Source organism: Vespa mandarinia, chromosome 2 (genome assembly GCF_050613455.1).
Source record: "Vespa mandarinia isolate Hongniang chromosome 2, ASM5061345v1, whole genome shotgun sequence".
NCBI lineage: Eukaryota > Metazoa > Arthropoda > Insecta > Hymenoptera > Vespidae > Vespa > Vespa mandarinia.
In genome coordinates, this window is record NC_140811.1 from 19,517,189 (window position 1) to 19,531,287 (window position 14,099).

The 14,099-nt window shown below is 38.4% G+C and overlaps 3 protein-coding genes across 13 annotated transcripts; 1 reads left to right on the plus strand and 2 right to left on the minus strand.

Moving 5' to 3' along the window:
- Window position 1: 1 nt before the first annotated feature.
- Window positions 2-1,104, plus strand: Dhfr (dihydrofolate reductase). Its single transcript, XM_035877655.2, has 5 exons — window positions 2-195; window positions 286-441; window positions 531-654; window positions 729-838; window positions 896-1,104. Exons 1-5 carry the CDS (start codon window positions 113-115, stop codon window positions 969-971), a joined length of 549 nt encoding a protein of 182 aa, XP_035733548.2. The 5' UTR covers window positions 2-112; the 3' UTR covers window positions 972-1,104.
- A 15-nt stretch (window positions 1,105-1,119) lies between these two features.
- Window positions 1,120-1,914, minus strand: HINT1 (histidine triad nucleotide binding protein 1). The gene is made up of 2 exons (XM_035877782.2): window positions 1,622-1,914; window positions 1,120-1,495 (listed from the first exon to the last, which is right to left on the minus strand). The coding sequence occupies exons 1-2, from the start codon at window positions 1,820-1,822 to the stop codon at window positions 1,226-1,228; spliced, it is 471 nt and encodes a 156-aa protein (XP_035733675.1). The 5' UTR covers window positions 1,823-1,914; the 3' UTR covers window positions 1,120-1,225.
- Window positions 1,915-2,142: 228 nt separating this feature from the next.
- On the minus strand, window positions 2,143-13,524 carry LOC118445867 (cyclin-dependent kinase 4). Of its 11 annotated transcripts, XM_035876171.2 has the most exons (8): window positions 9,838-10,018; window positions 8,069-8,380; window positions 7,349-7,481; window positions 4,553-4,783; window positions 4,073-4,443; window positions 3,636-3,980; window positions 3,386-3,546; window positions 2,145-3,157 (listed from the first exon to the last, which is right to left on the minus strand). In XM_035876171.2, the coding sequence occupies exons 4-8, from the start codon at window positions 4,761-4,763 to the stop codon at window positions 2,929-2,931; spliced, it is 1,317 nt and encodes a 438-aa protein (XP_035732064.1). In that variant the 5' UTR covers window positions 4,764-4,783; window positions 7,349-7,481; window positions 8,069-8,380; window positions 9,838-10,018; the 3' UTR covers window positions 2,145-2,928. The 11 variants fall into 11 exon arrangements, with proteins under 11 accessions (XP_035732996.1, XP_035731826.1, XP_035732064.1 ...); XM_085655466.1 differs by lacking the exons at window positions 8,069-8,380; window positions 9,838-10,018 and adding an exon at window positions 13,011-13,524; XM_035876767.2 differs by lacking the exons at window positions 8,069-8,380; window positions 9,838-10,018 and adding an exon at window positions 11,203-11,442.
- Window positions 13,525-14,099: the final 575 nt, after the last annotated feature.

Sequence of the window (14,099 nt, forward strand, 5' to 3'; positions counted from 1 at the left end):
TCCTTTTAACTAGTCAATCTTGGATAACACATGTACAAGCCATAAGCCATCTTATATATCTGCGACTACGTTACATTTGAATGTTTTCACAAGTTTTCTTTTCGATTGGGAGATGCATTTAAAACTATACGTAATAGCAGCGGCATGCGAAAACTTAGGAATCGGTATAAATGGAAATTTGCCGTGGAACTTGAAGTAAGTTTTATTTTAATATCTCGTCGTAATATCTTTCTTGAAATATAATTGGATATAACAGTCTTCTAATCATGATTCTCATATATATAGGACTGAAATGGCATTTTTCACGCATATAACGTCAAAAACAAGTAATGAAAAGAAAAAAAATGTGGTACTGATGGGTAGAAAAACCTGGGATTCTATACCGCCAAAATATAAACCCTTGCAGAATCGTATTAATATGGTTTTGACGAGACAATCTCTGTAATCATTTAAAACTCGAAAGATTAAGAAAGTAATCCTTTCTAGATAGTCGTTTCGAAGAACTTATATCATTAAACAAATTTTTGTAGAAACTTTGGAAGCGGAACGATTCCTTGCAAAAGTATTTCAGATGCACTCGACATTGTGTCTCAATCACCATTGTGCGAAGAAGTGGAAAAAATATGGGTCATAGGAGGAAGTTCCGTTTATAAAGTAAGCCTATACCCCGATCATCCTTTGGATAATAACTTTTTTCCCTTGCTACAAAGTTTATATTTTAATTTCAGGACGTTTTGGAATTACCAAATTTTTATCGTTTGTATCTCACGAGAATAAAGAAACGTTTCGATTGCGACACGTTTTTCCCAGAGCTTTCGACCGATTTCGTACCGGTCAAGTAAGTTTCGCCAATTCCTTTAACGTATCGCGAAATAATAATTGTGATCGTTTTTAGGGATCCCAATGTACCAGATGGAATTCAGGAGGAAAATGGAATTCAGTTCGAGTATACGGTTTACGAGAGAAAATGAAATAAAAGCTTGTACTTTTGTTAAACAGATGGATGAACGAAAACTAACGATATAAATACTAACATTTTCAATGAGTATGAATTAATTTTTAAATGTATCGAAAATAAAAGAAATCTATTTTATATAGACTCTATTCAAGGCGTTGATGTATATTTCATAACCTCATCCTTTTATTAACATTCGAAAGGGGAATATGTAATACATAAGTTTCGAATTCGTGCGAAATAAGATTAGATCATATAATTCGTAAGTCGTTAACCCGGAGGCCATTGCATCTGCCTACCGCCGAGTACATGCAGGTGCAAATGAAAGACCGATTGCGCCCCGTCTTTTCCATCATTGATTACCAAACGAAAACCATTATCTAGACCTTCTTGTTTTGCCACTTGTCGAGCTACCAACATCAAATGCCCCAACAAGGCTTCATCCTCGTTACTTGCTTTTGACAATTGTGAAATTGGTTTTCTTGGGATTACCAAGAAGTGTACAGGAGCTTGGGCGTTGATATCTTTAAATGCGACACACTGATCCAAAAAGAAAACAATTAATCATGCTGAATCGTCGAAAAATTAACCTTGCAGTTATATCGCAGAATGATACACATGGATGATAAATATACGCATTCTCTTTACTAATTATTAATAGCTCACCTTATCGTCTTCGTAAATGAAGTTGCATGGTAGTTCTTTGCGCAATATTTTACCAAATATAGTATCGCCGCCGGGAGTAGCGGTTTGTGCTTTTTCCACCTCGGTCGCCATTTTTCTTTTATACAAGCTCTTCGATATATTACCACTCGAAGATGCGATCCTTCTGGACGGAATCAATGCAAATTTTAAGGAAAATGACATTTTCGAAAAAAGTGAAATTTAACGAACGTTCGTTAACAAGGAAACTTAGAGATATAGTTTTAAGTTTAAAGGTCCCTCATGTTTAGATTATTATCACCAACCTTGGAAATATAAAATAATGGTAGACTTAAAATAAGGCGCGAAGATTTGATTCATATGGAATATTAATATTCAAGAAATAAACTTGAATTTTTGACTTTCGTTGCTTTTTCAATATTAAATGATTAAACGATTACATGATCGAAATAAATGTTGGTAGAGTTATTTTAATAATTTACAAAACTATAAAATGATTTTATTCTATTATACAGTCTTTTTAACTTTTGTAATAACACATTACAGTATCTTATTATCTTAGATGTACATAATACATATACATATAAATATATATCGCTGATATTTATACGTTGATAGCCGATATCTTACATAAAATACAATCTTAGTATTAATATATCTAGCTACTTATTTATATTACAAGATATGGCAGTGTCTTTTCTGGTTTCCTATGAAAGATCCTAAATCTTTCAATGATTCTAATAGGTCAAACGGCCCCAGTCTTATAAAAATTATCCTATTATAATATATATTTGTGTGTGTGTGTGTGTGTGTGTGTGTGTGTGTGCGCGCGCGCGCGCGTGCGTGCGTGCGTGCGCGTGTGCGTGTGCGTGTGTATATTTAAGTATATAATTAAACGAAGCTAAACACTATTAGCTCATAACTAATTAATTTACGCGCAGTAGAAGTTTAGGAAAATTTGTCACTTCGTAGAAAATACAGAAGTAGTATGTCTTTGTGTTTTTAGAAAATATCGTAATTCTTAAACATTAATTACGAGTTATTATAAAATACCTTTTTAAATACTATACGTTATTACTATTATATACCTAAATTGGTATATAAAAGATAGATTGAAATAATATATAATAACTAAGGTCAAGTCTTGGGTATATCTTGTACAATTACTTAAACATCTTATATAATATGATATTGTTGAAAATGATATTGTTACAACCTAAAAAATGTTAATTATAATATCCAAAATTTTCTATATGTATGTATAATTTTGGATATTATTGGATAAATTACGCTCCCTAAAAATAATTCTATCAGTCTAAACATGAATCATTTTCATTGAAGTATTTGTGCTCTAAAGCCTGAGTAGCAGTTAAACGAACACGAGGGTCAAACTTTAATAAAGATTGTATAAGGTTCAATCCGTCATCATTGAGATTAGGTATTACATCACTTAAAGGCTTTGGTTGTCTATTAGGAAATGCATTCCAACTAAGCGATACGTTTTTTGGCCACTCTACTTCTGATGGAGTACCAATAATACTAAAATATCAAATACAAAATATATTTATATATATATATATATATATATACACACAATTATATTATATATATATATCTTTATTATAATTTAATATAATTATTATAATATAATTATATTAATATAATTATATTAATTTAATATAATTATAGTAATTAATATATATATATACACACAATTGTGTCTACAAGTCATATTACAATGAATTAATATTTATAATTAAAGCTTACCGGAAAATCCTATCCAATTGGTCTCCTTCGCTGGTACCAGGAAATAATGGTTTCAAGCTACTAAGCTCAGCTAATATACAACCAACTGACCACGTATCTACGGGAGTTGCATACGAGCAACCTAATAAAACTTCTGGCGCTCGATACCATTGGGTTACAACCTAAACAATATGGAATATATAGAAAGTAAGTCATTCGTTCAACTAAAACAAGTATATGTCAAGTATATAGAAAGAAATGTTAAAATTACCACAGAAGTCAATCTCATTTCAAAGTCATATGTTCTGGCTAAGCCAAAATCAGCAATTTTTATCGTTCCTTCTCGCGTGACTAATAGATTCTGTGGCTTCAAATCTCTGTGTATAATCCTGTGACTATGTAAAAATTCAACGCCCCGGAGGATCTCCTTTGACATTTGCTTTACAATGTGGGACGATATGCCTATCTCTGGACACGACGACAAATAAGATGCCAAATCTTGTTCCACATGTTCGAAGACTAACCAAAGAGTCAACCCTTGATTTGATCGGTCAGATCTTTCGTCGCTGGAAGGCAATTGATGATAATTGCCTTGACAAACGTCTAATAATCTAACCTATTGGTTTTAAGAGATATGCCATAAGTATTAATAAAATAATTAAAATAAAAATAATTAAAACAATTAAAACAAATTATTGAAGTACTTACAATATGTGGATGTTCGAATCTTTCAAGCTGTTTTAAAGTTGCTATTTCTCTTAATGTACTCGTGGGCAGTCCATCTTCCGTCAATGGTACTCTAACTTTTTTAAGCGCGACTACTTGACCGCTGGTTAAATCTTTAGCTTTATAAACAGTACCATAGGCACCGTTACCAATATAAGATAATTCCTCGTATGACGCATGTTCCCCCGTTAAGGATGTTTGTACATCTACCGCAGAATCTAATTCAGTGGTTTTCATGTCAAGGGACGTTCCTTGATCGGTATGCTCTTCGTCAGGCTTTAGAATGTTGTGATCTCTCCAGGATGGTCCTGGGCTTACTTCATTTATTGGAGATTCCGTTGCACTCAATGTCTCTAGAATATTTTTTTTTCTTTTATTTATTTTTTTTTTTTACGTGCAATACAACTAATATATAAAATATAAGCAAAAACATTTTGTCAAAAGAAATCTTATTTTCTCTACCTTGTGAGAGATTTAATGCTTCTTCTTCAACGTCCTTTGGCGTTGTTATCCTTTCGCTACTTTCTAACTCCTTTTCCACGTTACCTTCCTCTTCGACTGTGACGTAAGATGCAACCTCTTGAGGTAGATCCGATAATTTGGGTCTTTTCGAATGTGTAGATGAGAGATCCGGTCCGAGCTCTGAGCTCGGACGTCGAGATCTTCCGGCCATCACCACATTTCGGCTATGTTCTAAAAAATTAACAATATATTTAATTCAATATTATTATAGTGCCAATCCTTTCGTATGTACCATCATTGATATTTGAAAATTTATAAAGTGGAAGAAAAAAAAGAGGAAAAAGAAAAAAATGCAAACAGGCAAATATTAATTCCTGTTTTATCTTTCTTGATTAAGACCTGGAAGGAGCGAAGGCGATTAGAAACTAAATACGTCCTACTAAATAGGAGAACTAAAATAGGAGAGACTAGAAGTCCTACTAAATAGAAACTAAATAGGAGAAAAGGAAGAAAGAAAGAAAGAAAGAAAGAAAGAAAGAAAGAAAGAAAGAAAGAAAGAAAGGAAGAAAGAAGGAAAGAAAGAAAGAAAGAAAGGAAGGAAGAAAGGAAGGAAGGAAGGAAGGAAGGAAGGAAGGAAGGAAGGAAGGAAGGAAGGAAGGAAGGAAGGAAGGAAGGAAGGAAGGAAGGAAGAAACACACTTGCGTGCTGATGATATAGTAGCTTCTTTTCGACGGAAAGGTAAATATAGTTTTCTAGAAGTCTTTCAATGAAAATTCTTCCGCTCTTTCTCTTTCAGACTAAGCGGTGGAAATGACGTTCGTATATACATATGTGTATATATAGAAGGAGAGAGAAAAAGTACGTATATATATATATATATATATATATATATATATATATATATATATATACACGTTGGCATACACCGTCTGCTTCGTGACATCTGCACCGACACCTGCGTTCGTATAATAGAACCCTCGTCGCCCTTCACCGCCTTCCGAAACATCTTGTAAACGTAATGAAGCCCTTATATATCGTACAAACCTTGGATGAAGTTATAGTAGTAGGAGTAGTAGTAGTAATAGTACCCTTCTAATAACATCCGCAACCAATTATCCTGATCGTTGGACGTTGTAGACATATCAAAATAATGTTCGTTATACTTATTTTCAGGAAAGTCAACTTTTTTATCTGGAGTATACCAATTTTTTTTGTTCTATTTTTTTTTTTTCTTTTTTTTCTACCAAAATTATGACGTTTACGCGTAACTTATTTTCAGGATGCACATCAGCCACGATATCCCCGTGATTAAACGTCCTCCTTTAAGAAACTTTTCAATATTTTTGGGAAAAAGGAAAAAGAAGAAAACTGAAAGATTCGCGAACTGTTCGGTACACTCAAAAGTTCGACAAGTACTGAACCGATAGTTGGTGACGACGTCCTTTTTATACTCCTGCACGTAATATATTTTTCAGGCAGGTAGTTGATGTAGTTGAATAGAGGAACTCTAATTGTTTGATTTTAAAAAAGGTCCGTACTAATACAAAAGAAACAACCTAAGCAGGGTCATTACAGTGACGTTTGGGACTTCAGATAATTTTTACTGTCATTATTCAGTTTAAAATGTCCAAGTATTTTACAATGGTAGTTTGACATAAAATCAAATATTTTAAGATTATTGATAGGTAATATATTGGTATATTGAAAGAGAGCTCTTAAGATTGAAAATTAGATAGAGCCAAACAATGAAAAAGATATTAAACGAGACACGTTGTTGTAGAAAAGAAGGAAAAAGAAAAAGTAATTTTTCATTTGGTATAACGACAACTTGCGATAAGAATGAGAAGAGAGAATGTAACTTTTCTCTCAAGGGTCGAGAGAAGTAATAAAGATGGATGAGGATGGTAAATATTTTGTGTTATAGAGATAGGAAGAAAAAAGAGAAAGTTTCCGTCCCGGCACGGAAATGTAATAAAGTTTCAAAGGAATGTTATCGCTTCTCAGTTTTTATTTTCCATTTTTTCGTAGCAAAGATGCATCTATATATATATATATATATATATGTATGTATGTATGTATGTACGTATGATGTATGCATGTATACATCTACATAGATTCATTGAGCGTCCTCGGCGAAGAAGTGATTTATTAATGAAAAGCATCGGAACGAGCGGAAGGGAAGGCGTCGTACGCGCCACTGCGATTACGATACAATGTTGCAACGAGATTGGGAGTGAGAAGGCTTGCGGCCGAGTTTGTCCGCTCGGCTCGATTAAATATTTTTATCGGCTTCCTCTCGCGATAAAGAATGGAGGACAAAAAAAAAAAAAGAAAAGAAAAAAGAAATAGAGGAAGGGAACGTAAGCGAGTCGTAATAATCGAAAACAAAAGAAAAGAAAAAAAATAAAAAACTCACTAGCGATGATATTTTCGACGAGATCCTGATCACGACTCTCAATGACTCTGCTTCTGCTTGGGACGAAAATGCAGGCGCAGAGGGAAAAAAGGCGTTACAAGAGAAAAAACGTGCAACAATCTCGAAAAAAAGGAAGAAGTAGAAGAAGACGAAGTGGGGATAGCGCCTTCTGAGAAGTATCCGGGCATCCGGGACTTTTTTTCGTTGGAGTGTGTGAGACAGACAGACAGAGAGAGAGAGAGAGAGAGAGGGGGGGGAGGACAGAGAAAAGAAGCAGTGGGAGGACGATAGGAGAGCGAGAGGAAAGGAGAAGGGTGTTTGAAAGGAGGGAGAGAGAAAAGAACGGAAAGGTCTATGAAACTAAAGAGAAGCATCCTTACATCGGCGGTGAAGCTAGCGAGTTTGTGTATGTAGAAGTATGCCTTTTCACGTGGCATTATCTCGACATCGGCTTCTTGGAAAACGGGGTCGTTTCGACGTTCCACACCAACGAAGAAGAATCACTCGGGAAAGCTAGATGGAAGAAAAGAAAATACGTAGATATAAGAAAATATATTTTTGTCCACCATCGATGTACGGTGATCGAAGGAAATGGCGTCTTTTAAATTACTCCCTTTTCTCTCTATTTTTTCTTCCTTTTCTTTTTTAATCATTTCCTACGCTATAAAAATATGAAAATTTTGGAAAAGATACATATACGTAATATACATGTATCCTTACGTACATAAGCGCATCTAGGATACATGTATTTACTCTGATGGTTTCCTATCGACGCCATTTTCTATCGACCTCTCGAAGGAAAAACGGAAATACAAACGGAGATGTAAAATAAGAGGAGCCTCGATAACCGTGACAAACTAAATGTTGAAAAGTTGCGCAACGAGGCTACTTGGTATCTCGAGTGGCAGGGTACACGAGAAACTACGTTTACGATAAACGACGTTCCGTTTTTGGTTGTTTTTTTTTTTTCCTTTTTCTTTCCCTCTTCTCTTTTATTCCCGATCAAAAGTCGATCGTTCTTATGTTACGACCCATTGTTCGTCGAACGTCGATCGTCGAGTGAGAAAGATTGCATCACAACGAAACGAAAGGTTGCTTACCTCTGTGGCTAACTCGTGCAATGTTCGATTGATAAAATCACTTTATACATACATACATACATACATACATCCACGCACACGTGCATATACGCACGATATATATATATATATATATATATATATATATATATAAAATGTCATATACACGTGTATACGTATGTGTAACGAGGAGCTATTTCGTTACTCGTACGATCGATCGACAAAACGAATTTCCCGCCAACGCATTCGAATCTCGCGCGTTTTATCGATAGTCAAAGATTTATCTATCTACTTGGATGCACGATCACCGGAGTAACGCGCGTTGAGTACAACCTGAAAAAATATCGGAACGATGAATGAGAGAAAAATAGATAACACAGGGACATTGGATACGCTTGCTATCGTATCAAGCGATAATTATATAGTCGAAAAGACGAGGAGAGACTACGAATAACGTCGTTTGCTCTATGAGATCGAGTTCAGAGTCGGACTACGACCACACAGTTACGAGCGCTCGCGTGCATGTTCACGTAGACCGAAATTCGTAGTGTTATCAAAACAAAAGCCGTTCACCGTAGACTCTCTCTCTCTCTCATTCTCTCTCTCTTTCTCTCTCTCTCACCCCTCTCCGTCCCGCCATCCACTCCCAACCATCTACCAGAGAGACAAATAAGATTTGTATCGTTAATGAGTACACACATGCATACTCGCGACAATTTGTGCAAATTTTCACATCCCATCAGCATAATCTCCTACGTGATAATTAAGTTAAATAGTGGTAAAGCCGATGACAACGATAGAATCTTTGACAAAAAGAAACCTGCGAAATCCTTCGAGATTAAAATTTAGAACAAAGATTCCCCCATTATTATCCTTACCGACGATATTACATTCTCCTTCTAGATCCGTAAGCTCGAAGGAAGTATACCGGAAGAATGGACGACATATGCGAATTACGTTCGGTCAATTTCGTCTTACACTTGAATCTTGATAGTTTTCATTGGCTCGAACATTTCGATGATCAGCGAAGGATCGCGTATATCTGCATTCGATGTCTTATCCCATTATCGAGTGATCGTAACATTCCAAAGCGTTTGCTCTATTACCGACACGCGAAACGACAAAACGTTATCATCGAAGAACGATAATCAAGCAATGAAAAATGGCGTCGACGTAGAATCTCGGGCGGGAATTTTGAAAAGGAGAAAAAAAAAACTTTCCTCCGGAGTATTCCCTTTTATCCGAGTGAATATATTTACGTATGTGCGCACACGCACACATACACAAATTCGTTCGCCTATGTGTTGTAACAGGGCCGCCGGTACTCCAAAGTGCTCGTCTCCCACGAAAGACCTTCGTCGGCGATCTCTTGGCGTAAGTACGAAGAGAGGGGACGAAAGGGCGAAACTAGGCAACCCAGACGCGACAAAACGAGCGCAGCATTCCACCGGAAACGATATCACCGTTTCGCTATCGAGAGACCACGAAATTAGAATCGAAGGTAAGATTCGGATATCGTTTAAAGATCCGGAAGCGAGAGTAACACGACGTAATCCCGGACGAGAGAACACGTTTTTCTACGCACCGACAACATCTTTCAACTTCTCCAGAGCTTCTCCGGGATGATACTGTTCTTTCGGTATGAGAGAGAGAGAGAGAGAGAGAGAGAGAGAGAGAGAGAGAGAGAGAGAGAGAGAGTGAGAGAGAGACGAAGGGAGGGAATTATGGTTACAAAAACAACTTGAAAATAACTGGAAAATATGAAACGATGATAAAAATAAATTTCTTACTTTCCTATTACACTCGATAATAAAAGCAGAAGCACAAAGTTGTTGCGTCGCGAAAACGAGAGAGCAAAAGAGAAAAGAAAAGAAAGAGAAAGAGAGAGCAGCCGGCCATGGGCCGGCCGCGTGCTCGACGGGACGTCGAACTCGACACTACGCCACCGGTTTTCGCGATCGACTTTATAAGAAGAGGCCATGCATGACTGTCGCGAATCAGATGAGAACGAGGAACGCGTGGTTCGTGGAAACAATCTAGTCTCTAGTCGCGTCATCTTCGAATGAGAGAGAGAGAGAGAGAGAGAGAGAGAGAGAGAGAGAGAGAGAGAGAGAGAAAGAGAGAGAAAGAGAGAAAGGCAGAATGATTCACGTCGAGCGATCAGCTGGCACGCTATCGTGCTTTCACGTACGTCGAACTTTTCTTAGAACGATCGCCTCGTAGTTCTATCAAAATTCAAAAACGAGAGAAAAAAATACGACGAATAATGTATGTGTGCACACACATACACACACACACACACACACACACACACACACGTTAAAGGAAGCAATATCTCACAGTCTTTTATTATCCACCGTCATTCCCTTCGACCTTTCGACTCGCGTTCGTCGAATGATCGTGCTTCCTAGGATCGTTAACGGCAATAATTTAATAGAAGAAGAAGATATACGTACAGAGAGGGGAAGAGAGAGAGACGAATAGATACATAGATAAAGAGAGACAAGAACGTACACACAGATCAGACGTAGAACCTTTGACACTTCACCGTACACACGATCGTGCATAGGATTCCGCGTTGATCTCTGTTACTAGATTTTGCTTAATAGATCGCGAGTACTCTCGTCGTGACGACGACACCGTCGACGACAAAGACGAAGACGAAGCAAAGATGAAGACGAAGACGACTCGATAGTGTAAAGTAAAGAGCTTTGCGAGACGAGGACGACGTTCCTACCGAGGGCGGAGCACGAATGGGAGGAAGTGGGGGAAGAGGACCGATGTGTTCGTCTCGGGCCCGTAGAAGGTGCTTCGGCTTGAACGTTAAGGCTTCCTCTAAGGGCCTCTCTCGTCTTTCTATCCGATCACCGATCTTTCCTCCTTACAAAACATTTCCATAGATTTCACATTTTCTTACATCTTGGGACGGACCGATCCTCCTATCAGGTATTCTATAAGAAACGCCGACGAGAGAGCGAGAGAGAACTAACGAACGAACGAACGAACGAACGAACGAGAGAGCGAGAGCAAGAGCGAGAGCGAGAGAGAGAGAGAGAGAGAGAGAGAGAGAGAAAAAGAGAAAGAGAGAAGGGAATTCACCAGTCAACAAGCAAGCCACGTGTTCTTTCTAATCCAAGAAGCTGCGTCTTTCTTACGTGGCTTCCACTGTTGTTTGCTGATCACGAAGAGCTGGACAACGCATCGACGAGTCTCGACGAATATTATATCCCGTGGCGCCAGTAAACGATGACGCTCTAAATGTCTTCCACTCGTTTCCACTTTCCTCCTTTTCCTCGTAGATATCTTCTATCGTATTCTATTCCACTCTATGCGATCAGCGTGTCGCGCGACGTCCCGAAACATGAATGGAATGCTTCCTTCGATTCGTCGTGTGCGAGAGAGAGAGAGAGAGAGAGAGGAGAGAGAGAGAGAGAGAGGAGAGAGAGAGAGGAGAGAGAGAGAGAGAGAGGAGAGGAGAAGGAAGTAGAAGACGAAGGAAAGACGAAGCACAGGAGGAGAAGAAGAAGAAGAAGAAGAAGAAGAAGAAGAAGACGACGACGACGGGTCTGGAATGGGTCGGAGAGGCTCCTCGGTCAGATCAGGGGCGGGGCTATCGATCGTAGGGCCCTTCCAAGGGCTTCCTCAAGGGTCTCTTCTATCGTCGCCATTGCTGATCGTATCAAGCTACATTTCCTTTTTTTTTCTTTCTTTTTTTTTTCTTTCTTTTTCTTTTTCCACTCTTTTCCTCGCAAGAGCCACTCGAATTTCTGGCGTTAGGAAAGAGATAACAAGAGGAAATATTTCTAGACGATCGAGTCTATCCTTAACGCGTGGCACATAATTTGAGGATGCTATAATTCAAACGACGACGACGACGACGACGACGACGACGATTCAAAGTTGTAGGAAAAACGTTATCGCGAAAGAACGAGGTGCGTGTATCATCTGCGTACGATTGCTTAAGAATATCGGAATAGGACCGTGGGAAAGAGAGAAAGAGGGTAGGAGGGATAGGGGTAAGGAGAGAGATAGATTATCGTGGTGAATGAAAGAGGCAGGAGATATCCCGATTGTTATCGTGGTAGAACGCAACGTTTATCGTTTCGAGGAGTGGACGTGGACGCCGTCACTGTCGAGAGGGACAAAGAAAAATTCTCTCTTCGCTCTCTCGCATCTGCCAGCAAAAGCGTAGGAAAAGAGGAGGGAACGTAGAAGCCTTAGCTTGCCTTCCAACGACGATTCCACCATATTCGAATTTTCATTCCTCTCGTGTTTTCTTCCCTTTTAAGATACGTCCCTTATGAAAATATTCATTTTAAATCGTATTATTCGAATCGATTCGTATTAATATTTTCACGTTACGTTACGTATTCTTTCCATTCTATAGATTACATCTATCGTATACGCGGTCAGGGAAATTCCTTGAAATGCAACCTGCTGATTCATGGATTTATGGAATGTGCTAAAACGCAGAGAGTTATGAATCCGACGATAAATTATTCGTTATCGTCATGCGATGATTCGTTCGATGAATAGGAAAACTTTCTCTCTCTCTCTCTCTCTCTCTCTCTCTCTCTCTGTCTCGTTCTCTTTTATTATTCAATCCTACTTTACAAGACTATAAAATATAACCTTCCTTCGGTTCTACCGCGATCATTTAAAGCCTTGGAGAAATGGTTTTCCACGATTCTCAGGACATAGGACGCTATAAATCGATTGGTATGCACGTACAATACGTACGTATACTTTTCGAAATATGACGGAAACGTGCATTCGTTTTCCCTCATCGGATTTGTACTCTGCATCGTCGGAGAAAGAGAGCGAGGGAGAGGAGGGGGGAGGGTGGTGGTGGTGGTGCTGGCGAGGGGGGAAGAAGAGAGAAAGGAAAGAAGAGAGATAGAAAAACAAGAGTATCGTCGATTCGCGAATGCATCGCAACCGAACCGCTAAAAATAATCCTGACCTTTTAGACAACACCATAAACGTTCACATTAATCTGTACAACGAAGCAGTTGTATGGGCTTCCGTTTGGCACATCGAACGGAGTAGAACTTTCAAATCTATTGTACTTCCGTCCGACACTTTTCGTATCACTAACACTTTCTTCTTGAAACGTATAATTTTACATTCGGCTAAACTCTCATTGGATATATTTTCTATGGTTCAGCGATTGTACGTTGAAATATCCATTTATACGTATGAAAAATTAATGTTCGATAATTAATCTATAAATATATAACATATATGATTATCAATGATTCGTTCTCATTATTTCGGTGTCGCGCCGTCAATGGCGTATTTTCTCTCACGATTCCTCGCCCCTTCTCGAAGAAGCAAAGAGAAGAAGTTGGTGCGAGACGAAAGAGAGGAGGTTAGGACAGGCAGTCGGCGTCGAAGGGCCCCGAACCGTAGACTCCTTTTGTGAGCATCAACTTCAGCATTGTGTCGAGGTCTGCGCGACTGCTTCGCTTCGCTTCGTTCCTTTCCTCCCTTCTTTTGATGGCTTATGCGTTCCTACCTCTCTAGTTGTTGTTGTTGTTGCTGTTGCTGCTGCTGCTGCTGCTGCTGTTGCGCTCAAGATACCTTCGACCTCGCCAAACTAGACGTCGGACTGGTTTCTGCCCAATTTAGTTGCCCTACCCCACTACCATCCTTCGCCATTGTTCGCTCCGCTTTGGAATGAAAATAGAGAACTGTACGTTCCGTGATCGAGTTGCATAGGAAAACATCATAACCTTCGAACTACTTTCTATCGCTTAAAACGATCGAGACCTTGCCTCTTCAACATACTATATACGTACATGCCTATCTTTTCCTTTCGATAACTTTCCTTCCTTCTATCTTACTCGAAATATTACTACTTTTAATTACTAGAAATTGTATTCATTGGGATTACCTCGAAATTAAATTACGTAGGAAAATTTCCGTAGAGAATTATGATACGTACGAATCGCTTACGATCACGCGTTCATTTCTTGCACTTGGCGGATATTAAGATCTTTTTTCTTTTTTAAAACTTTCCTTTCGTTCTTTCAAACATTTCGTTCTCTAA